Here is a 25,479-nt window from a genome sequence, read left to right as displayed (position 1 = left end):
AATTAATCAGATAGCTGTTAATTCAGCTTTGATGTTTCCCGACTTTTGATCAACTAAAATTTTTGTTGTCTTTTGATTTTCTTTTTTATTTATTTTTTGATTAAATTGTAGTTGACATGCCCTTTGCAGCATTCGTTTATCTTCTTCAGATGGAATAGAATAAGAAGGGGAAGTTGTGTTATTTTGAAGATATCCTGTCCTTAGTCTTATTGGTGGTAGGTTGTTTCCTTCATTGTCAATTAGATTTCTTCTAACTCCATTATTCATGCTAACAGACCTTCTATAAATTGATGATTGTCTTCGATGTCCTGAAGAAGGACGACTACTTAATATATCTTCAGAATTTTCATTAGTAGTTTTTGAAATTTTTGATATTGGTGTGTAAATAGGACTTGATAGTTTATTTTCTAATCTGATTTCTTCATAATAACATTCATTTGAGGGATGAAAAGAATTGTGAGATAAAATTAAATTATTTGTTGAATTTAATGAGTTATTAGAACTAGAACAAAAACTTAGTCTTCCAATACTTTCACTAACATCAGCCATTGGTGGAGGTATTTCAGATGTAAATGTATTTGGGCTTTGTGATGATGACAGATCAGTTAATATATCGCTTAAACTATTTTTGACAGTTGATTTAGAGCTAATCTCTTCATCTTCATCAATTTTGCTCAAAAATCTTACAAAATTATTACTGATACATTCGTTAAAATTATGACATCCTCCATATACTATGCAATCATGTTCATGATTCCCTTCTTTATCTAATTTAATGTTGTTTCCTGTTGTATTATTCACAACAACTGTATTATTAAATAATTTGTTTGATGAAGACATTTCAACGTCACTTACACATACATCCGATAAAATTTTTATTTCACTACCATTAGTGTGGCCTTTACTTGTTGTTAACTGGTTTTTATTTTTTATTAACAAAGGAGAAACTCTAATTAAATCATTATCTTCATCATTACTTTCAAATTCTGAAGAAATTTGACTAAGATGCTTATGAGCCCCAATTTCTAAATTATTAACTCGACTCTCCAGTGAATAAATATATGATAAGAGGTCATTGTTTTTAGAATTTTCATTAGATATTGAATCATTAGACGTTGTTGTAATGGCACTATCTTCATCATTATCCTTCATTAGGCAAAGACTTGTCTGCATCTCCTTTGTTAACATTTCAATTCTATTTTCTTCTTCATTTTTATTATTACTTACAATACTACAAATATACTCAAATATATCATCCTGTACTTTTTGACAATTTGAGCAAACATGTCTTTTAGACATATTTATTATATCAAATCTTTGTTCATCTAAATATAGACAAAGTCGTTTCAATTCTTTATTTTCCATAATAAGTTGCTCATTACTAAAAGAGAGTTCTCTAGTTTTTTCGGCAAAAGTTCTTAATTCTTGTTTAATAAATTCATTTGAATATTTTCTTATTTTATCATTCTCCTTAACAATCATTCTTGTTTTTTTAGCTTCATTCTCAAACATGGAGCAAAGTGCTTTTAATTCTTGATTAATAGCTTCTGTTTCATTAATTTTTCTATGCAATTTAGATACTTCCATAATATGCATCTACAAATAAATATAAATAAATATTATGTTATAATAAAGGAGAAATAAAAATTATACAACAAGCAAAACAAAGATATAAAATTTCATAGAATAAATCTAATTCAAATACATATATATATAATCTTTTGAAAATACCCATATACAAGAAAAATATTATATAGATATGACATGTAAAGTTAAAATTAAAAAAGGAAACAGGCACTTATATTTGTATACAAAAAGTTAAAATTAAATTATTTTAACAACAGATAAAAGTATTGTAACATGTATTAATATAATTACGTTAAACTTTATCTTCAATTAGTTGCTAAAGAAATAAAAACATAAAAAGATTCTGGAAATTTTTTAAATTGATATTAGAAAATATTTTTATAAAATACTATAAATTATATGATAAATATATATATTATATATACATATAATATCTTTTTAACTATTTAATAAAAATATATTAATAATTAACTAGTTTGAGTTGTATCAAAATATCAAGCAAAATATCTACCTCAGTTTTTTGACAACATATTTTAATAGTTTTATTTTTAACTGAAAAATAAACATACCTCACTACGACGATTTACTTCAGAAACTAGCATTTCATGACTTTCCATCAATTTTTGATTCTCATACTCTAAAATATTTAGTCTTTGGTATATTTTGTCCACATTGACAACAGATCTATTAGAAGGATTTGATGACAAACATGATTGTAATGATGAAGTAAAACCATTTGAGGAAATTGTTGATGTTGGTGATGACATTATTAGATAATTATTTTCTATTTTATTTTTTTCCAATTTAGATAAAAATTATTAAGATATAATTAAATTTCTTAATATACAAAAGTATATATTTTCATCCAAAGGCATAAAAAGAAAAGATAACCAGCTTTAATAAAGCCAATTAATAGTATTTTAAAAAAAAATATATATATATTACCTTATTATTATCTAAAAATAAAAAAAAATTATTATTAAAAGAAAAATAAATAGAATGGTAGTAATAATTAAATTTGTTTTTCATCTTACTATATTTCTTTTAATAATATATAATAGTTAAAAAATAAAATACTAATATAGATGAGGAAATCAATTTTAAAATAACTCATTAAATTTCTGTAAATATAATGAGAATAATAATTTTAGATTTAGGGCAAAAAAAAATATAGAAAAACTTTGAAAATGTTTAAAATATTAACAAAAAAATAAAAAAAAAAATTCATATATTAAAATTGAAGGGATATATTTATTTATACGTATCACGCAAGAAAGAAAAGTCTTCAAACATTTCCAATCATTGCTATATTGTTTGTAATAAGATAAGGAAAATAAATGTGTAAAAAGATTAAATAATATATTTTTATTATTGTGAATAAATAGTATTAAATTGACAGAAAAAAAAAATAAAAATAAAATTTCGATATTTTAAAAATATTATAAGTTAAAGTTACTTTAGAATTTTAATATATAATACATGATTTAAAGACGTTATAATAAAATAAAAGGTTAATATATATTGTATTACATAAAAATAATCTTGATTTAAAAAAAAAATTATCATTTTTGTAATATAAACCGGTTTAATTATTACCTAAAAGTAGTGGTAAGACATAAGTTAGCATGTTCACTTTAAGAGATTACATACGAAGGTGGTAATAAAAAAAAAGTTTAGTTTTTTTTTCATTGTACTAAAAGATGTAAATATAATTAGATAGATTTTAATTAATTTATATAGGATAAAATAATAAAATTATATATATATACAATAAAATAGAAAAAAAAAAAAAAGTTATGTTGTACTAAGATATTGATATCATATATATTTATATTACAAAAGATTTCGTAAAGTTAGGGTCTATAAAAATATTATGCCGAAAACTACTTTTGTCATTAGAAGTATATTACCTAAAAGAATATTTAATAATAATGTATAGTGACAGATAATTTGGGATAAAAAAAAGCGGTTCCTCAAAGTGAGGTCTTATTTATATATAAATGATGTTAATGTAATAAATCACTATAAACATGTGGTAATGAGGCAACAAATTATTTTTAAAATAAAATTTTTGTGATAATAAAGTATAATAAAATTAGATAAAAGATATTTTTAACCTGTGTAAATTTTTGGATTTATTATTATAGAAAATAGATATCTATTTTAAAAAAATTTTTTTTTTATAAATTTTTAAAGAAAATTAATTATGTGAAGGATTTGTTTTATATATATATATCGGGATTGTTGAAAAGAAAACAATTATTTAAAGAGATTCTTCACATATAATTATATAATTTAGTAAACTAAAAGACTAATGATTTTGTTAAAGAAACATTACAATTAACCAAGTTAGCATATAATATATATTATACATGTACATATTATAATATTATAATTAAAAAAAAAAAAAACTGTTACACATTTATAATATTATTTTTAATATTATAGAATAATAAAATAACTTTTAAATGAAATATAAATTTTTAGTTTTATTATTTATAAAAGATATATTTAAAATATATTTCTTCTAAATAAATTAAAATGCCTTTTGTTTTTAACCTTTTGATTAATATTGTAATAATGTTAAAGTATTGTTTATGAATGTTAATTAACAGATTTGTTACAATATGATAAAATGACAATATATAAAATATATTAATTAATCCAATAATATTATATATTTAAAAAGAATGTTAGCATATATAAATTTTAAATTATACCACCATTGGTTTAATATTTGAATAATTGTACCTATATATAAATGAGTGATATATATATATATAAATATATTGGTGCCAGATTGTGTTATAACAATCCAAAGATATTTTGATTGACATTCCTATTGTGTAGATTTTAAATTTTTAAAAACTTTTTCCTGTCTCTTTTAAAAGTTACAAGAAAGATTCATTTTATCATTTTCTTCATTATAATTGTTAAGATTTTTGTTACTAAATAACTTTGTTAAATAAAATAATAATATGTGTTGTCATAAATTTTTGATTGTTATGTGGTTGTTAGTTGGTAATAAATTGTTATACTATTAAAAAAAAAAATAAAAAACTTTTTACAATTTGTATGATAATATTGTAACAAATAAAATTTTATTAATCTAACTTTTAAATAAATAAATTACCCTAAATATCCAATTTCTTTTGTTAGATTATTCAATCTTCGTTCTGGACTCGTTACCCTGTAATTATCTGAAGACCCATTTTTTGTTACCATTTTTTTAAAAACACCAAAACGTTTTTTGTATCTTGAAGATTTTGCAAATGAGGATATAGAAGGTTTCATAATTGTTTGTGGTAATTGAATTGTTATTTTACTATCTTCATCCTCAGGAATAAATGATGGTAAGGATATGTTTGCTTCTGATTTATTATCAACTTCAATTGTAAGAGATATTCTTCTTGGAAGATAAGATGATGGTACTGTTAAAAAATTTGATTTTTTATGTTCTATAGTACTTTCTAAATTATTAGCATCATTTTTTTTAACTTTTATATTAGAAATTTTTCTCGATAACCATGACATTTTTCTGTCATCTCTAATTGTATTAAATAATTCACCAGCAAAACTTGATGCTATAGAAAGACGATGTTGTGTATAATCATACATACTTGATTCAATTATATTTCCTCTACTACTTTTGATTTTTGTTGCATCTGTCTTTGTTTCAAAACGATCTGTTTCTCTAATGTGTTTTTTTATTGGTTTTGGAAGCCAATCACAAAAAAAGGCAAAAAAAACAGCACGAAATTTTCTAGACATTGTACAATATATAATAAATGATGTTGCTGAATTAGTTAAAGATAACAAATCTGAAAAATCTCCAAATGGTTTAATAATATGATCTTGAAAAGATTCATGTGTATAAATTCCAGACAATAAATGTAGTATTCCTTGAGGTAATTCAGTTATTAAAAAAATAATTAAAACACATGCCAACATTGGTGTAGTATGATCTTTAGGAATTTTTCTTTTAGTACACTACAAAATAAATTTAATTATTTAAGTTAAAAAAAAAAAGAGTAAAGATTATCTAATGATTACCTCAGCTAATTTAAGTCTTCTTTTTTTAACATCTTTTATCATTTTAAGAAGAGCTACTATACTTATTGTTAATAAGACACAAGGGACAATTTTGTAGATGGCACCATTTATCCAATAAGATATTTTAATCATTATACAGTTATTTTTTCTTACATAACTATAAGCAAGATATTTTATATTACTTTCAATTTTATCAATATTTTCAATTGTTTCATTTTCAGATGAGGGAAAATTATAAATTACTTTATCATCATAATTTGTTATTGTTAAACATCCAAATGGTTTAAAAAATTGTATAGAATCTGTTGAAAATATTTCCATAGATAAAATATTAGGTATATTTACAATAAACATTGTAAAAAATGTTGCTATTGAAAGATATACAGTTGCTCTTTCACTAAACATTCCCGTTGGTCCAACAGTTGCTTTTCTAATTGTAAGTAATCTAATTTGTGCCAATGATACCTTTATAAAATTAATTAAAAAAAAAAAATTTTTTTAAATTTGAATAATATATATATATAACTTACTGTTAACCATAAACTAGTACTATGTACAATAACACTACTGTTAGCATGAAACATCATAAAAAGAGCCCATCCGTAACTCCAATCACTTATAGAACATCTCATTCCAGCTGTTACATAATAATGAAAATTAAAAATTGCATAGCTTAACATAACTATAATATCACAAATAGCTATAAAACAAAGAATTATGTTGATTGAATTTCTCATTATTGGTCTTGATAATACTGCTACAGTAACAATATTAAGAAGAATTCCTATAATACAAATTCCTAGGGCAACATTTGAATGATATTCACTATATAAATAAAGGTAATACTTCCACACTTGTATAAAATTGTTCTCCACAAAAACAACATTTGATGAAGAAGTACATGTATCAAAAGACATATTACTATTTTTAAAAACTTATTAAATATGTCATTCAAAAAATATAATAACAAGAAAAAATAAATTTTAATAAAAAAGTTATCTTTTTATTCTTAAGAAAAAAAATTTTTTTTTTATTTTATGAAAAATTGAAAGCAATAAAGCATATCTTAATATTTTGATATACTTTTTTTTTTTTAATCTAAAAATATAATTTATAAAAAAATGAAATAAATGAAAAGAGTAAAAATTCTTTAAATATAAAAAAAAAGATAGAAAGATATAATAAAAATGGTTAATTAATTTAATATTATTTACCATAACTAAAAAATAATTTTATAAGAAGGAATGCCTTATGGTTATAGTAATATGACATCATATTTATCAAAATAATTCCAAAAATATATTTAGACATATATATGGTTAAGAAAATCAAAGTTACATTATTGCATTTTGTTATATCTTAAATTTTAAAAGTTAACAAGTTTAGATGAAAAAGCTAGCTGTTAGTAATTTTAAATGAATCCAATTGGGAGGAGAAAAATAAGTTAAAAAAATATATACATATATAATTTTTATAAAAAGAATTTATATTAGGAGGAACAATATGATCATTGTATATTAAAAAAAAATTTTTATAGAATCAAGAACATTAGAAAAGATTACATTTATAATGAAAAAGAACCAGTAATATATAATTACTAAATTTTTATTTTATCAAAAAGGGTGGAGAAAATCTTTTTGGATACTAGTTAATTTAAACCCTTCCTTTAGTTTTGATAGTAATAAGGAAATGAAGTTATATCAAAGCTTTGTTAAATCTCTCATTATTTACCCATAATCTTTAACTTTTCATAAAATTAGCATTCTTAATAACTTTTGAATACTTAAAAATATTAATATTTGTTAAAATTTTACATCAACTAAGAAATGATTAATAAATAAAACTAACTCCTTTAAAAGTAGTATTTATTTATTTATTTTTTTTTAATATTAAAAATGATATTTATTGATAAGAAAATAAACTTAAGAATTTATTTAAATGAGAAAAAAAATGTTATGATGGTTTATCATATAATCTAATAAGTCAAGTACATACTTTTTTTTAGTACATAAGATTTAAAAAAAAAAAACAACTAAAACATTGTTTTATTATAATAAAATAAATTTTTTTTGTCATTTTCAAGAAAGAAAAAATTTGTAGAAGTTATTGGATGAATAAAAATGATGGTTTTTTAGTAAATGAAAATGATGTGTTACAAGGTTTTATTTCCTTTGTATTTCCCATATATCTAAACATAAATATTATATATCAAATTTACAAAAAAAAAAAAAAAATAAATAAATTTAATATACAATTTTTGATAGATAAAATTTTTTAAGAAATATATAAAATTTATAGTTTAATACTAATGACCTTTTCTTATCAAAGATATATCATTAGTCTTTAAAAGAATTTTTAAAAAAAAAAAAAGTTAGAAATAATTTAAGGAATGTAAAAATAATAAACATTTGCAATATGGTAAGTAATGCCATTTTATGTTGTTGAAATATATTAACAAAATACTGCTTCAATCAAAATCTCATCATCCAATGAGACTATTTAGCAGCAGTTAAGCCTTTTTCCAAAATTTTATAATTAAATAAAAAAGATAAACTTTAAACATTGACAAGTATAAAATGATACCAATTATTATAATATGGCCTTATTATTTCCTTTAACAAAAAGAAAAAACTTTTGCCGCAAGTTACACAATGTTTAAAAGCATCATTTTATATGAAGTAAATTTGAAATCTAAAAAAATAATGAGTTTGAATATTTATAGATAATTAACTTTTAAATATAATTTATTATACTTTTTTACGCTCTTTTGTTATATTATAGCTTATTTAGATTCATCTAAATAGAATTTAAAATTAGTATTATTGTTCTAAAGTATATTAACTATCTTCAAAAAACTAACTATGTTTGTTAAAATTTCAACAACTGAAATGTTTTTTTTAATATACATCTTTTAAAGTAATTTGATATTTGCTAGTAATTTTTGTTCAAAATATATATTTGTAATTGAATAGCTATTTTGAAGGTTTGTAAAAATAGCACTTCAACAATTTAATATATAAAATTTTTTTTATTTCAAATATTGTTTACTAAATTATTACTTTTAGAACAAAAGAAAAATTTAAATTAAAAAGTTATAAATATATATAATGTATGAGAAAAAGGTCATTTGGGATTAATTCAATACATTACTTTCATTTGTTATATGAATAATAAAAAAAGTAAATAAATAAAAATAATTTATTTAACAATTTTTATATATTTATAAATATTTTTATTTTTTTTTTCCTTCTAACTATTTTAAAAGCAATTAATTTAAATTACTTAATATATATTAAAAAATTTCTTAATTTATTAATAAAACTTAATATACAAGAAAGATAAGTATTTACTATTATTTGTTTTTATATATTTAATCAAAATTTAATTAGTTTTTTTTTTTCATGGCCATGGTTGAGAATTTGAATTGACATTTCCAATATATACATTTAATGTTGATCCATTTTGATCATTTTCCATTGTCCTTTCTCCAACCACAACTTTTTCTGTTCTTCTTTTAACAGTCCTTGTTTCAATAACTTTACCACCCTCTTCTAAAATTTTATTCATCATTCGATTATCCTCAAGTCTTGTTATCTGATAATCCCAACAACATTGTAATATTTGTTTCCATTTCTCTTGACTAAAGTATGATTTATACTCATTTTTATTTGCTATTGATAACATTTCCTCTAGTGAGGTACTTTTATTTATAAGATATTGCAATTGTTGATCATTTCCTATTAACTGCCTCCATCTAGATAATTCTTGTTCTGTTAATCTTCTTGCTCCAAAACCACGGATTTTATCTACAGAATGTGTAAAACGGTTCAATGTATGAGGATCAAAACCGGTAGTTGGTGTTATTGATGGTAATGAATAATCCCCAGGAAATGTACCATCATCAGAAAAATTATCATTATTATAACCTTTAAAAATAATAATTATTATTAATAAAAAAAAAAGAAATAATTAAATTACCTTGTTTTGGATGAGTTTCTGCTTCATGATATATTTCAGTAATTGATCTTACAGGTGTAACTGATCTAACTTCTTCTTCACGTTTTTTAAGTATACCTTTACCTTCTTTACCTCTTGCCATTCTATCTCTCCAATCCTGATAACTTTGTGGTGTTGATAAACTTTCTTCACTTTCAGGAGTACTATTTCTTTCTGGTCTTATAATACCATTTCTATAACTATCAACTGCAACTGGTATTGGTTGTGTCATCATTGTATTTTTTTTATCATTATCATATTGTAAATGTTTTCTATGTATACGTTGTTGATGTGAACCAGGTACATCAACAGCTCTTTGACTAAAATTACTTTTACCATCTTCTGATACATCACTATAAGAAATGGAAGATACTCTTTCAACATCTGGTGAACGTGATATATGTTGATATGGTGATGAGGGACGTATTTGGTATGTTGATGGTTTTTGACGGGAATGATTTTGTGCAGTCCAGTATTCTTGTAAAATTCTTTGATGATTTGGTATAATAGCTCTATTAGAACTACCTGCCTGTGAAATACTACCACTACGTGGATCTTTTCTTTTATCACCATATTTTTTTTTCATACATAAATAACATAATAATAATAGTAATAATAATGCTGCAATACCACATACAGTAAGCCATATAGTTAAAAATGAATTAGTAGGTCTATTAGCATCAACCTGAAGAATAGCAGGTGTTAAATTATTAGCAATACTTCTACTAGCAGCCTCCTGTTCATCTCTTTGATTATTTTTAGAAAAATTAATTCCCATATTATTAATAGAATTTATATTTTCTTCCTCAACTTTACGATTAAATGTAGGTTGTTGATTTCTAGTATGTAATATATTATTTTCAACATCATTTTTATTATTAATATCATTGGTCCTCCTATTTGATTCAAATAATGGATTAAAAGGATTACCATTCAATACCATATTGTTATTTTCTTTTGAATTTAGCAAATCAAAATCATTTTTCCTTCCATCAATAAATACTTTATCTTCAAAATTTATTTTATCATTAATAATTCTATTTTGTTGTCCATTTCCATCTAATCCGGATGTTCTGGAGGACTGATCAAGAACCTCTGGAAGACCATAAATACATTTAACAGTAAAATTATAGTCTGATGACAAAACTAGCCCTGGAAATTTAGCTATACGTATTGTATTTTGAAATACACCAGGTGTTGGCATTAATGTACCACATGGATCATTTAAAACAGCTATCTCAACAACATACTTTGTCTCATCATTACCTTTTAATCGGCATTCTGGACGATTTAAATTACCAACAAGTATCCAATCATTAAAACGTTTATTTGGTAAAAATTGAGGATTAAATGTTATTTCAATTGTTATAAGATCCCTTCCACATTTAGGCTCAACTATAAAGAGAACACTTAATTTTTAAAAATATTCTTTAAATACTACTTTTATAAATTATGTTATATAAAATTATATGGAATTGATATAACAAAAATTGTAAATGTCAAGTGTTAACATCAAGAACTCTTATATTAATATGGAAGCCTTTTATTTATGTATTATAAAGTAATATTTAACTATTGTAATATTTATATATATATATTTGAATAACATAATGACCAATTCTTGAAAAGTATATAAATAAAAATTTTTACTTTTAAAAAAAAAAAGTTTAAAAGTTCATTTTATATGAGATATTTTATATAATCAATGATTATTATAAAATAATTTTAAACTATTAAAGGTTAAATATCATACAAAATAGTAATCATTAAGTTTATATTTTAATACCACTTTCAAAAAAATTGACATAAATCATTAGACAAAAATATTTTACTTACCAGAAATTTTAGGAGATTCAAAATTTGCAGATCCTTTATTTTGACTGGTTAATGAAGCAGCAATAGGATTAACTTGAATACTTTGAGATAATATCAAAGGATAATATAATATAAAAGAGTATAAAAATAGTATAATAGGATATTTCATTATATTAAAATATATATAATTCTTTTAAATAAAAAAGAAAAAAAATTATACTCTTTTAAAGGAGGATAAAATTTTTATTTAAATTTTATTTTAAAATGATTTTTTTTTAATTTTTAAAATTTTCACCTAAAATAAAAAATAATAAAAGAAATTTTAGTTAAAGGAAAAAAAAAAGATAGAAATATTATTTTGATATCAATTAATATAAAGAAAAAAAAATTTCTTTAATCACTTAAAAAAAAAAAACCAATGCTAATCTAGAAAATTAGTTATGATTGGTGGATGAAATAAAATTTAAAAAATGAAAAAAAAAATTAAATAAAACTGGTTTGAATAATGTATAGTTAGTGAAAAGGATAATAAAATATTGCTATGTAGTAATATGATTTTATAATTACTCATTAGGTTTATTATTGAGGGATGGCCAGAAAGAGGATATATAAATCCTCCAAAAACTAGATGGCATATAAAATGAAAAGTGTTTATTAATAGTGATTTTTATGGAAAAGTAGGATAATGATAAAATTTAACATAATTTTTCTTTAAAATATTTATTGTAAATATTAAAAGCACCAAATATGTGAAAATATATGAGATAAATTGCAAGTGATTTTAAAAAAATAATAAAAATAGTAGATTAACTTTCAAAAATATATATATATATAAACTTTTTTTTTTCTAACAATAATTATTTGTAAAAGAATATAGTAATAATAATAATAAAACATTGAAACGGGTCACAACACAATAATATATATATATATTATTGCTTCTTTTCAGTAATAATATTCATTATTAAACTTTTTTTTTTATTCAAATTATCTAACAAAAATAATGAGAAAGGAGAAAAAAGTTATTAAACTAAAAGTATAAATTATTTGCAATATCAAGGATAGGTCAATAAAGTTTATTTGATTGGTATATGTTAATTAGGAAGACTTAAAATATCACATTTTCTATTGTGTAATTTTATAAGAATAACTTTTGTATACTAAAAAAAATTGTTTTAGCATTTTTATAAGAGTACTAATAAAAGTACTTTTAAAAATTTCAAAAAAAAAGTCTTATAAAATCAAATAAAATTATATATAAATATTATAAGTTAATTTTATCTCAAAATTATTTATGGTAATTGATTTCATACACTCATAACACAATATAATAATAATATATATATATTATATGTAACCTCATAATTGGTATTGTTAAGAGACAGTTAAAAGTGATAGGTTAAAAGAACTTTTCATAACAATATATATATCTAATTTAAAAATGAGATAACATGCAATATGATATAATAAATAAAATAAAATAGAAACAAAATTTTGATGTATTTGTAAAAATAAAACTTATTAATTATATAGATAATTAAAAGACACCTGTTTTATTTTCTATTTTTAAGGTTTTTGAAAAAAAATATATTTTAAATAATATGCTAATAAAGATAATACTTTTAACCTTCAAAATATTGTTATTTAAGAAAATGATAAAATATAATTATGTATGAATAAAGAGTAAATATATTTTAAGGAAAACTAATTTATAATAATAAAAAATATAAAAGAATATCAATAAAATATTTAATAAAACTTTTATAGCCTTTGTTATATTTTTTAAAAAAATAGTATAAAGATAAATTTTATTATAAAATTAACTATAAGTCTCTTATTATCCACTTTAAGGTAATCTTTAATAGGTTTAATAAAAAGAAGACTAGTAAGTTTCATATTATAAAAAGCCAAAAATTTAAATATTCACACTTATTAAATCAAGTGATCTAGTATATATATATATATATATATATATATATTAATATAAAGATAATATAAATAGTATGAATATATATAAATATATATATATATGTCTATGGATAAATACCTATATCAGTAAATAGGTACCTCTACAACAAATCCAAGACATCCTCAACAAATAAATTTATATTTATTTATATATGATCAAGGCCGATATATAATTACCTCACCAATGAATTATTAACTTTTTCTAAAAGATGATGATGGTTGTTTTAAAAGAATTTAAAGCTTTTAATTACAGGATATTAATAGGTAAAATTTATAAAAATAATTTGACATAAAGAATGACGGTACAGTATTAAAAATTTTGTAATTATTTTAACATTAGATTATTTTTGACTTCCAATAAAGCATATTCAATGAAGTGGAAAAATTTATTTAGTTAACTTGTTATCTTAGGTATATTATTATTATAACAATACATGTGAATATATTAACTCAACAATAAAGTATAATAACAAAATAACTGATATTTAATATTATTTAATTTGACATCATCAAATAAAAAGACAGAAGAATAATCAATTTTTATAAAAAGTATTTTTAAGTTATAAAAATTTTTTTTTTTATTCAAATAACCTATTATTATCATAGAGCTATTATTTTTTTTTCCAAAAAATAATATAAGAACATATATAAAAAAAGCTTACAATTGAAAGATAATTTTTTTTTCATTGGCAATTGAAACTCTCTTGATATTCAAATTTTTTTCAATACAAAAGTTTCCACCTTTTATTTAATGTTTCTATTCAGTATCATCAATTAAAATCATAATTGAGTACAAAAAAATTAAATTTTTGACTTCTTTGAATCTCCATAACTACTATCTTGATAATCAATATTAATTTCTGAATCTTTAATATCTTATGCTCAAAAATTTTTTTTCTATCTTAATGCAAAATTAAATAGTATATAATTTTATTTTGAAGAGGGTTATTAATTTTTTTACAATTTCATGATGTTTAATTTCAAATACTTTTAAAAAAATTTCACTGATTTTTTTTTGTTATATCTCATTTTTAAACTTTTTCCTGTTACAATAAAATTTTGAAAGATTAATATCAATAAAATTTACATCAACTATTGTTATTTGATATTTAAAAATAATAGAAAAGATAAATTTATAATAAAAGTTTTTTTTTGAAAATTATAAAACAATTTTTTTACAAATATCTCATAAATCCATATAAAAAATTAAATGATATTATAGTTATTTGATAAAAGATTTTAATACCTATCAATGTTTAGTGATTTTTACAAATTGATCTTTAAAAAATAAACTTTTTGGTCATTTTTTAACTGTGTTCATGATATAAGTCAAATATAATTTATTTTAAAAATGTGTTTTTTCCGTTCTTGAAGATACATCTATATTGATTGTGAAATTTGTTTTCATACAAAAATTTTTAAAAGTCGAAGATCAAAAGAAATTTTATTAACTCAAATCTCGCCTATACAATTATTAAAAATTAAATTCCTTGAAATTATACATATCGTAAATGTTAAAAAAAAAATAAATTTGAATAATTATTTTCTAATAATTTATTTTAAGCTCCATTATAATGTACAGGGTATCCACGAAAGTCCTTTCTCATAAATCACCCCGCAAAGTATAATACTTTTAATGGCATGCATCTTCAGCATAACTTTGTATTTGATCTTTGTCTTTGGAACATTTTATACCACTAAAAAGGTAATTACCTAAACCAGCTCCAAAAACTACTGCAGCACCAAGGTAAATATTATATGTCATTGTAATTAACATAAGACAATAAGCTAATGTTAATTGAATAACATATAATAATGCTAGTATAATACGGAGGCATGGAGTATTATCTTTACAATTTCGTGACTGGCATCCTTCACCAGATATTGATCTATTTTCAGGACAATCTTTATTTCCACAACATGGTGTATTTAAAGGAATTGCCTTTTCTCCATCCATTGCTAAAGCATTACTTTTACAATTTTTAGGGTTTTTTTTATTGAAAGCTTTAAAAAGATTTCCTCTATTAGCCTCAGTTTGAAGATAAACTCTGAACCATTTTAATCCTTCATAACAAGAAGCCAAAAAAAATATAATAATACATGAAAAAATGAGACCACTTGAAGAGTTAACTCTCCAACAATCAAATAAAATTACTTCATTTGTACCACCATGAAACCACATTTTCATGGAATGATCCATTCCATGATGCATTGAGTGATCCATATTATGATGCATTGAATGATCCATATTATTATGCATTGAATGATCAATATTATTATGCATTGAATGATCTATATGTTGGTGGTTTCCAGAATGATCAACTAAAGGTGAACTAGTAGTAGTGGTAGTCATCATCATTTCATGATTATGGTGCTCAGAATGATCATGATGATTAGAATGATCCATTAGTATTCTATAAAAAAAAATTGTTTACAAATATGATTAAAATTACAAAACAATATGTTCAAAATTAAAAAAAAAAAATTTAACTAATTATCAAATTGATCTTTTTTACAAATCATCTATGTCAATATAAAGGTGTTTATAAAGAATGACCATTAATAATATATATAAAAACTATTATGAACAGGAAAATAAGTAGGCATAGAGTATCCAGTTTAACTAACAAAAATAAAATAGCTATAGCATTCAATAATAATATATAAAATAATTCAAAACAAGATTTTAATTAATAGAAAAAAAAATATATATGCACGTAGAATACATATATATATATAAAATGTTTAATATATGTATATTAATGTACTTGTAAATTAATATAAAATTTAGTATTGATATAACATAAATTTTCCTTTTTCCGAAAATTATCAAAAGATAGAGAAAATACATGTTTGATAAGTAAATAGAGAAAAAAGGAAAATAAGATTGCAATGAATTAATATAAATGTTAAAGGACATTTAAAATAAGATTAATAAATAAAACTTTATTAAAAAGTATCATATTTAATTGGCATTGTTGATGGACAATTGAAACTGATAGACATATAATATATAATAACTTTAAAGATTCAATAATAAAATGCTATCTAAAAAAAGATTAAAATTCTTGATAACAAAAAAAAGAATGATGTTTACAAGATAGTAGTTATTTAAAAGGCATATACAACTGACCAAAGGTATTCATTGTAAGAGTTTGTAAAAAGATTTCACAGAAAAAAAAGAGATATAATTTATTATCTTTAAATATTTAGAGAAGATAAATATTTAATAAAATATATGGAAAAAAATTGATTTTTTATATCAACAAATAATAATATTTTACAATTAAATATTGAAATAAGAAAAGAAATTTTCTTATAATTATTATACTTAAAAATATAAGATAATAAAATAAAATGTGGATTCACATATTATTATGATTGAAAAATAATTTTCTTTTTATATTTAACTTAATAAAAATAATTTATTACTAAAAAACAAGTTAAATATATTACCTATTAATTTATAAATAATGAAAACTTAAATTAATTGTATTAGAGGTAGTGAAACTACTTTATTAAAACAATTTAAAAATTTTTATTATCATATTTTTTAATAATATATAGTATACGATATCAAAATATTTGTTAGAAATTTATACAATTTAAAAATTTTTTATACTTTAGTTCATTCATTAATAATAATATATTTAATGAAATTAAAGACAAACAATGAATTTATTTTAAAAAAAATGTTAACAGCAAATTGTTTAATTATAAGTTGCATTTGTCATTTACTTTTTAAACATATCTACAATTATATTAATATTAACTTTTGTATTTAACAATTTTTTATACAAAAAATAAATATAAATTTAAAGTTATATTTAAACAAAAGTAACAATATTAAAGATTAGTTAAATGAAGTGTAAATTAAAATTTATGGAAAACACATTTTTATTAATTAAAATTTTTTTTATAATGATATGTAGATTTAATTTGTTTGAATATTCCTTACGGCTCAAGATAACAGCAATGGAAACAGGCTAGTATTAAGAAAAAAAAAATACATTTATTTATATAAAAAATTTATTAATTAAGAAATTAAAAAAGTTGTTACCTCCCTCTAACGAGAGATAGAAAAGTAATTTAATTATCTCAATAATTCAAACTTCAAACAAAAAAAAATAAAATAAACTATGGATAAATTCTAAAACACATTTAAAATTATAAGTAATAACAAAACAAGTTTTTTTTTTCCTATAAAATTAAATTTAAAATATTTTGAATGTTTCATATTTATGTAAACAAATATTCTGTCATAACAAAAAAAATTTGCCTCAATAATATATTTTTCCCAATTTTGAGATAATATTCTTATCTATTATATTTATAAATAGAAATTAATAAAAATTGACATAATAAAATTAAATATTCCACTTCATCTTCAAATTTTCCATAAAATTTTAATTATAAAATTTTTAAACATGCCAATAGAAGAAAAACAAAGAAGAAGTAAATATTGTCATTTTCAGTATTAAGATTTCTTATTAAAAAAAAATTTATTAAATATTTTAGGTATGTATAAAATTTCTCCCCAATGATAATATTTATTCTTAAAAAATATCACTATTTTTATTTTAAAATTTTCTAATTTCTTCTACCAACTTGTGGTTTAAAGAAAAAAACATCATCATCATCATCCTCATTCTCATCAAATGTCCAACTATTTTTGATTGGTTTTTTTGATGGAAATATTATTTGAATGGGATCATCATCTATTATTGGTGATTGTGTTGTTGTAGATGTTTGGATGATAATTTTATTTGATAATTCTTTAGGTTTTAATGTTGTTGTTATTGTATCATCAAAATCATTATCTTCTTGGGAACTACTATCAAATGTTTGATAATCATCTAAATCTATAATTTGCCTTATTGGAGAAAATTGTATTTTAGGTTTTTGTGAACGAACATTAGAATATGATGTAAATTCATTGGTAGTTGATTCAATGTCAAGTGGTTTTTTTGAATAATAATCCCATATAATTTCTGTTGGTTTAGGTGTAGTTGTGGTAGTGGTTGTAGTAGTTGTTGTAGTTATAGGTGTAGTATAAATTCTTGATGTAGTAGGTGGAGTAGGTATATAAAGTATTGGAGATCTTGTTGTTATTCCAGCTGTCTGAGAAGTTGTGATAGGAACTTCAGTAGTTGTAATATATTGATTATAATATGATTGATCATTATTATTTTTTACATATGATTTCATTGTAGTCTTTAAATTATTTATGTCTCCAGAATATTCTTCTCTTCTCACAAGATAATACTTATACTCTGGAACATAATGAACCTTAATTTTACCACGCATTTTACTTTTTAAATCATTTTCTAAAAATTTTGTATACATTGATACAGCTTTCATTCTTTGATTTCTTTGATTTTTTGCTTCTTCATATCTTCTATTAACAATTTTTTTCCAATATTTTTTTTTTTCATGTAAAGGTAAATTTGTTAAATGTTGTGGTAATTTAAAATTTGTCAATTCCTCTGTATTAATTGGTTCAATCATAGAATCATGTTTTAATGGTTCATCTCGTAATAAATTATTATTAAAATTAAATGGTAATGTTTCATTCTTTTCAATAGTTGTTAATCTATTATATCTTCTATATGGAGCATATGCAATAAAAGTTTCCATTGTTCCTTCTTTTATTGGATATCTATCATTTTCCCAATGTTTTCTTACATAATTTCTTGAATCATAATATGATGCATAAGCTGATCCTCCATACTAAAAAAATAGTTACCCATATTAAAAAAAAATTTGTATAAATATATAACAACAATTAACATAATAATGAACTTTATTTCAAGCATGTGATTATTATAATATAAGAATGAATTTTATAAAAGCATACAATATAGTTAACAAAGCATTTGTATAATATATAAAAATAAGCATAGCAACTAAAAGTTTTTTTTTTCTGAAGAAAAAAAAAGAACTTTTTAAATTAGTTATAATTAAAGTAAATAGTAAAACATATCTTATTGTCATGTTATACTTCAAGCTCAGGCATTTTTTTTATTTTTACTATTTTAATGAGCAGCTCTTTGAAAAGTGATCTGCATCTGAAGAAAAATAAGTGCTAATGTTATAAATGTTATGTGAAGTGTTTGTGAAACAAATGAAGTTATAATCTTACATTGTAATTTACTAAATTAGTTTGATAAGCAGTTGAACGAATTTTACGTTTTTTTACTTCATCATTTTTCTTCATATCATTTTTGTTGGAGCGTTTATGAGATTTACGAGTCCAACGGTGACGAGCAGGAAATTGTGCCTCAACCTGATGCCATGGATGTGGATCATGTGGTATAATATCTTCAGGAGTAAGTGTGACGCTTTGCCCTATATTTCCTGATGATAAAATTGGTCCTGATTCATGTTGTGACTTGTGTGTTTCACTATCCTCTTCCATTCTTTGCTTATTATGGTGTTGTTTAAAATATTCTTCGCGTTGTCGATGATATTCTCGAAGACGTTCCTCGTATTCTTTTTGCTGTTGAGCATATCTTGGATCTTGTTGTGGATCATGTTGTTGATCATGTTGTTGATCATGTTGTTGATCATGTTGTTGAGCATGTTGTTGAGCATATGTTGAATCTTGCTGCTGATCTTGATGTTGTTGAGAATATCTTGGATCTTGATGTTGTTGATCATATCTTGGATCATGTTGTTGATCATGTCTTGGATCTTGTTGTGAATCATATCTTGGATCATGTTGATGAGTATATCTTGGATCTTGTTGTGAAACACGTTGTTGTTGGGCATATCTTGGATCTTGCTGTTGAGCATATCTTGAATCTTGTTGTACATCGTGTCGTAAATCAAAATGTTGTTGTTGCTGGTGCTGTTGACGATCTCTTAATTCTTGCTGATATTTTTCATATGCTAAATCATTTTGGCGAATCATATCATCATAACGTTGCTGTTGAGAGTATACTGTACTTCCTTCTTCATGTTTAGATACCTGTTGTTGAGGATATTGTAATCTTTGTTTTTGCACCATACCATGTTCACTTCTTTCATAGTAATTTCTTTGAAAACTACTTTTAGAAAAATCTCCACAAATTTCCATACAATGATTAAATGAATAAAATTTGTTTCCTGATCCTCCACATCCAGAGTAACTGGTACAGATACATTCACCTTTCTCAGTATCAAAATACCATCTCTCAAAATCACCCCAACATTCACCCTTATCATATGGTTCATGGCAACGTTTATAATTTTCTATTTCTTGACCCTTTCTTCCATAGGTACATTGTGAAAGACATTCTATAATAATTTTAAAAAAAGATAATTAAATTTATTGAAAAAAAAAGATATTAATATTATACCTTCTTCTGTATCAAATCTATTATCATTACCATCACAACCAGAATAAAAAAATTTTTTACATTTTCCAGTAAATGGAGAATAATACCATTTAACTTGAAAAGTATGGTGACATGTACCTCTTTCAGGATACAAATTACATTTTTCAATATGTGAATCAAATTGTGCACCAAAAACATTTGATAATAAGATAAAAAAACATATTATCCATAACATAGAACCCATTATTTCATTCTAAAAATATGAAAAAAAAAAGTTAATAATAATTATAATATATTACCAATCATTTGTTTGGTGTGTATATATATATATATTATATTATATTATATATTGGTAATAAATCAAAAAATTATAAATGTAAGATTTATGACGTTTTGAAAAGAAAAAAAAACAACATGAATATGATGAATTATATTGATAGAGGGAAAAAGAATGAGCAAAATGAGTAAATGCATCTTTTTTAATGAAAAAATTTTTAAAATGTTTATAGTTATGATAGAAAAAAAAAAGGAATGCCATAAATATAAATAATAATTATATCAACATTATATTATTATAAGAACAGTTCAAAAGTTATATGAACTTTTTTTTTTTAATAGTAGTTAACGTAAACTATTAATATGAAGTTAGTTATGGGATTTTATTAAATTGGAAACATTATTGTTATTTTATTGTTTATATCATTAATAACTATGAGGCAGTAAATAAATAAAATATATAAATGAAGTTAAAAATAAAAAAGTAATAAACCTTCATCATTTATATGAAATTTTTAAATGTTTATCATTACAAAAACCATCATAAAATGTATAATTGAAATGTGGGAATTATCATTAGCTTAAAATCATTGGATAATACTTTGATTAGTCTTATTAACACATTTACCCTTATCACTCTTTCATTGTAAAATTAAGAAATAGGCAATTGAAATATGATCCAATAAATTGTCATTATTTGGGAGAATCTTTATATTATATTAATATCAATCAAGAAAATAATATTTCTTTTTTAAATTATTTTACACACTATTGGCGTGGTATATTAAATAAGAAGTTATTGGTAGAATAAATATTATGTTTAGATATATCAAATTCTTGATAAAAATTTTATATAATATTTAAAATTTTAAGGTTAATATAACAATTTAAGATTTATATATAATTTTTGAATGGTTATAAGATAAAATTAAAAATTATATATTTTGATATTAAAAGAAGACAAAGATTATGTAAACGCTAAAAACATTCAAATCTTCTTTTGATTAGTCTTTTTCTTTTTATATAAAATAAATTATACCATTCTTAAATTATCCTCCAAATATCAAAATAACTTAAATAACATTAAATAAAAGTAAGGAGAATAATAAAAATTAAATTAATGAGTTACTAATATTAATCTTTTTCTTGTCCTTTATCTTTTCATTATTTAGTTAACAACATTTGTGCCGGTACATGTCTTTTGAAGTATTTTTAATAGTTTTGTGTAACATTTTACAGTATGAATAATTTTTCATATAATAAAAATATAATATAAGTATATATATTCTAATACAACAAGTATTTTTCAAGAAAATGTGTGTTTTTTTTTTACTATAACTTTAAGGTATAATATAAGAAACATTTCAATAAGATGAGTAAAATATAAAATGTTGCAAAAGTTTAAAAATATTATCTTCCATCAAAAATTATTATCATTAATCATTTCACACATCATGTTTCTTTTCATATAATTTAAATAAAAAATAAGTTTTAATTTTGTTATTTTAATATTTTACAAGAAAGTGACGTTATATCCATCAAACTTTTTTAAACATTTTTATTATTTCTATTCTTTTTATAAAATTTCCAACAAAGTAAAAAGATCAATCCTCTTAGTAATGATATGTATTATTACATATAGACATCAAAAATGTATAATCTTTCACCATTATTAAAACATTCCTTGTTTTACAACAACGTTACATGTAATAATTTAGCAATGATAAGAAAAACTTCCTATGACTATTAAATATTACACATAATATTACCCCAGTAAAAACAATAATTATTATGTTGTAATATGAAAAATCTCAATTATTGTAAATGTTGAATCAAACATGAAAAGTCGTCATTTAAATGGTATATATATATATATATATATCACGTGCCGCACTTTTAATTAGTTCTTTTATTATAATATTACATAGAGCTTACATAATTTTATATTTTCTTTACATTTAATGAAGTTATTTTGAAACACTTCAAAATATATATATATATTTCATATCTCAAAATAAAAAAAAAAATAATAATAAATAAATAAATTTTTATATTAAAAATTTATCCTTCAAAAAGGAAGTAGGAAGGTTTTTAAATAATGAAATTATTTCTTTTTACCTTCAATTTTTACACCATCATAATAAAATCTTATTATTTGCTATTTTTATAAATATGTGATTTATTATCATTAAATGAAGCTAGAAATTTTTAAAGGAAACCGTTAACGCACCATTAAAATAATCTCTTTCATTAACAGTATGAAATGATTGATTATTTCTTTATACTGTCCAAAATTATATGTTAACAAAATTATATTTTTAAAACTCCAGATGTTAAAAAAAATATATAAAAATGTTAAAATTTAACTTTATTTGTTCTTTTAATATTTTTAGTTAAAAATTTTATTAACATTTATTATTAGATTGAGAAAGGAAGGAAATTTAATTTATGATAGTATGATAACTATAAATATTATCGATAATAATGAAGTACCATAATTTAGTAAAGTAACAAGTATTTTATTTTAATATTTAGCAAAAGTAAATATGTCCTATTTTTAATAAGAAACTTTTACCATAACTTTATTTCTCCCTTAATCCATAATAATACATTATATAAAACAAATTCTTTTATTATCTTTTTACATACATATTTAGCTAAAACATTAATATTTTTAAAATATATAACAGAAATGATAATAGAGACCAAACAACATACTCAAATTTAGGATATAAAACTTTTTCAAAAATTTTCCTCTTTCATACTCTTATTACAGATTCTTTTCACGTTTTATACAATATATTATATATATTATAAATATATATATAAATTTATATTTCTTAACATATAATATACGTTAAGTTTTTATCCAGTCATCTCTTTTTTCCTCATCCATAATATAATGGACCTTAAAAACTCCAGCTGGTTTTAGTTTATAAATAATTCCCGCTCTTATATTTATATATATATATATATATCATTTTAACCTTCAATAATATTAAAATTATATTTTTACTAAAAAAATTTTTTATTTTTAATACTTCTATTTTATATAACATTAACAATGAATATTATATTTAATTATTTTGTTATATTTAATAAATATATTTCATTTTTACAAACTATAACACTTCAACTAACTCATTATTTATGTCTAGTAATAAATATGATCATAAAATAAGAAGAATTAGATAAAGTAGCATGTGATATGTTAAACAGAGTAAATTGTTTATGAGGATAAAGTCGTAATCAAGTGATTTATTCTACTTAACAACTACTTTTAATATATACGTAAAGTTATCTCATGATAAGATTTTTATATTTTCCCATATTATTATAAAAATTTTTATCTATTTTAAATATAATTTTTAAAAATAAAAAAAAAATATATTTTTTTTTATATAAATAATTTTAATTTTACTACATTTTCACACATACTATAGTAATATATACTATTCTAAAGAGTTCTTATTAATTTTTGATATGGAAATTTTTAATAAGAAAATTTTCTAAAAATTCTTTACTTTTAGATAATAACTATTATACTTTCTCTCTTTTTCTTTTATTTATCATTTTCATTTTATATTTTTATTAAAATATATATGTGGTTATCTTTTATATTATATATATTTTTAAATTTTTATCTTCATATGTTTTTGTTATTAAATCAAAATATTATCTTATACATCATTTCTTTACTAACTTAAATATATACATGACAAAAAAAAAAATAAAAATATAATGCCGATAACATTGATAAACTTATTTTGAATAGTCAAAAAATGATAAAAACTATAAGATAAATCGACATTATAATCCATTTCCTTATTTGTAGACATGCACGTATATTTATCTTTAGATAAATAAATTTATTTATTTAGTTAAAATAAACAAAAGTTTGTGAAAAAAAAAATAAATCTTACATGATATAAAATTTTATTTTTATTTGTTATTTTGATAAATAAAAAAAAATAATTTATATTAAAAATTTCTCTATTTGTAAATAAAAGTTATGTATATATATATATTTTGTATTTATAGTAATGATTATTTATATAAGATAAAAAAGAAAACTATCATTTAATATTCAATTCAATATGAAATAACAACAAAAAAATAAATGGATATAAGAAAAAAAAATGAAAAAATCTAAATTATCATGCTTTTTTTTTTACTAATATTTTAAGTGTATATTTACTTAACTCTTAAAAAATAACATTGATAATAAAATATTATTGCGCAACAATTAGTTAGAACTAAAGAGGTTTTGGAGGTTTATTTTAGGGGAGAGAAATAAAATTAGAGAAAAATGATCTGATAGTTGTATTATAGCTTTTTACACCATACTATTATAAAATATTTACCTTTTATTTGTTTATCAATTCATAGAAATACTTTTTCATATCAAGCACTTTTAACGTATAATTTTAGAAGAAAAAAAAAATAAGAATTATTTTGTGTACAT

At 21.0% G+C, this 25,479-nt stretch overlaps 5 protein-coding genes across 5 annotated transcripts; all 5 read right to left on the bottom strand.

The window, feature by feature from the left end:
* Nucleotides 1-6: 6 nt before the first annotated feature.
* On the bottom strand, nucleotides 7-2,354 carry SRAE_1000079000 (Protein of unknown function DUF2216, coiled-coil family-containing protein; the record flags this gene model as incomplete). The annotated part of the gene is made up of 2 exons (XM_024647667.1): nucleotides 7-1,596; nucleotides 2,157-2,354. 2 exons carry the CDS (start codon nucleotides 2,352-2,354, stop codon nucleotides 7-9), a joined length of 1,788 nt encoding a protein of 595 aa, XP_024501722.1.
* A 2,362-nt stretch (nucleotides 2,355-4,716) lies between these two features.
* Nucleotides 4,717-6,557, bottom strand: SRAE_1000078900 (G protein-coupled receptor, rhodopsin-like family and GPCR, rhodopsin-like, 7TM domain and 7TM GPCR, serpentine receptor class w (Srw) family-containing protein; the record flags this gene model as incomplete). The annotated part of the gene is made up of 3 exons (XM_024647666.1): nucleotides 4,717-5,577; nucleotides 5,641-6,105; nucleotides 6,171-6,557. The coding sequence occupies 3 exons, from the start codon at nucleotides 6,555-6,557 to the stop codon at nucleotides 4,717-4,719; spliced, it is 1,713 nt and encodes a 570-aa protein (XP_024501721.1).
* A 2,482-nt stretch (nucleotides 6,558-9,039) lies between these two features.
* SRAE_1000078800 (Hypothetical protein) lies at nucleotides 9,040-11,620 on the bottom strand (the record flags this gene model as incomplete). The annotated part of the gene is made up of 3 exons (XM_024647665.1): nucleotides 9,040-9,566; nucleotides 9,619-11,031; nucleotides 11,473-11,620. 3 exons carry the CDS (start codon nucleotides 11,618-11,620, stop codon nucleotides 9,040-9,042), a joined length of 2,088 nt encoding a protein of 695 aa, XP_024501720.1.
* A 3,432-nt stretch (nucleotides 11,621-15,052) lies between these two features.
* On the bottom strand, nucleotides 15,053-15,942 carry SRAE_1000078700 (High affinity copper uptake protein 1; the record flags this gene model as incomplete). Its single annotated transcript, XM_024647664.1, has 2 exons — nucleotides 15,053-15,752; nucleotides 15,911-15,942. 2 exons carry the CDS (start codon nucleotides 15,940-15,942, stop codon nucleotides 15,053-15,055), a joined length of 732 nt encoding a protein of 243 aa, XP_024501719.1.
* A 2,067-nt stretch (nucleotides 15,943-18,009) lies between these two features.
* SRAE_1000078600 (Proteinase inhibitor I2, Kunitz metazoa domain-containing protein) lies at nucleotides 18,010-20,982 on the bottom strand (the record flags this gene model as incomplete). Its single annotated transcript, XM_024647662.1, has 3 exons — nucleotides 18,010-19,149; nucleotides 19,562-20,697; nucleotides 20,760-20,982. 3 exons carry the CDS (start codon nucleotides 20,980-20,982, stop codon nucleotides 18,010-18,012), a joined length of 2,499 nt encoding a protein of 832 aa, XP_024501718.1.
* Nucleotides 20,983-25,479: the final 4,497 nt, after the last annotated feature.

The sequence above is a fragment of the Strongyloides ratti genome (genome assembly GCF_001040885.1).
Source record: "Strongyloides ratti genome assembly S_ratti_ED321, chromosome : 1".
Classification (NCBI taxonomy): Eukaryota; Metazoa; Nematoda; class Chromadorea; order Rhabditida; family Strongyloididae; genus Strongyloides; species Strongyloides ratti.
This window is presented reverse-complemented; position numbering and strand designations above follow the sequence as displayed.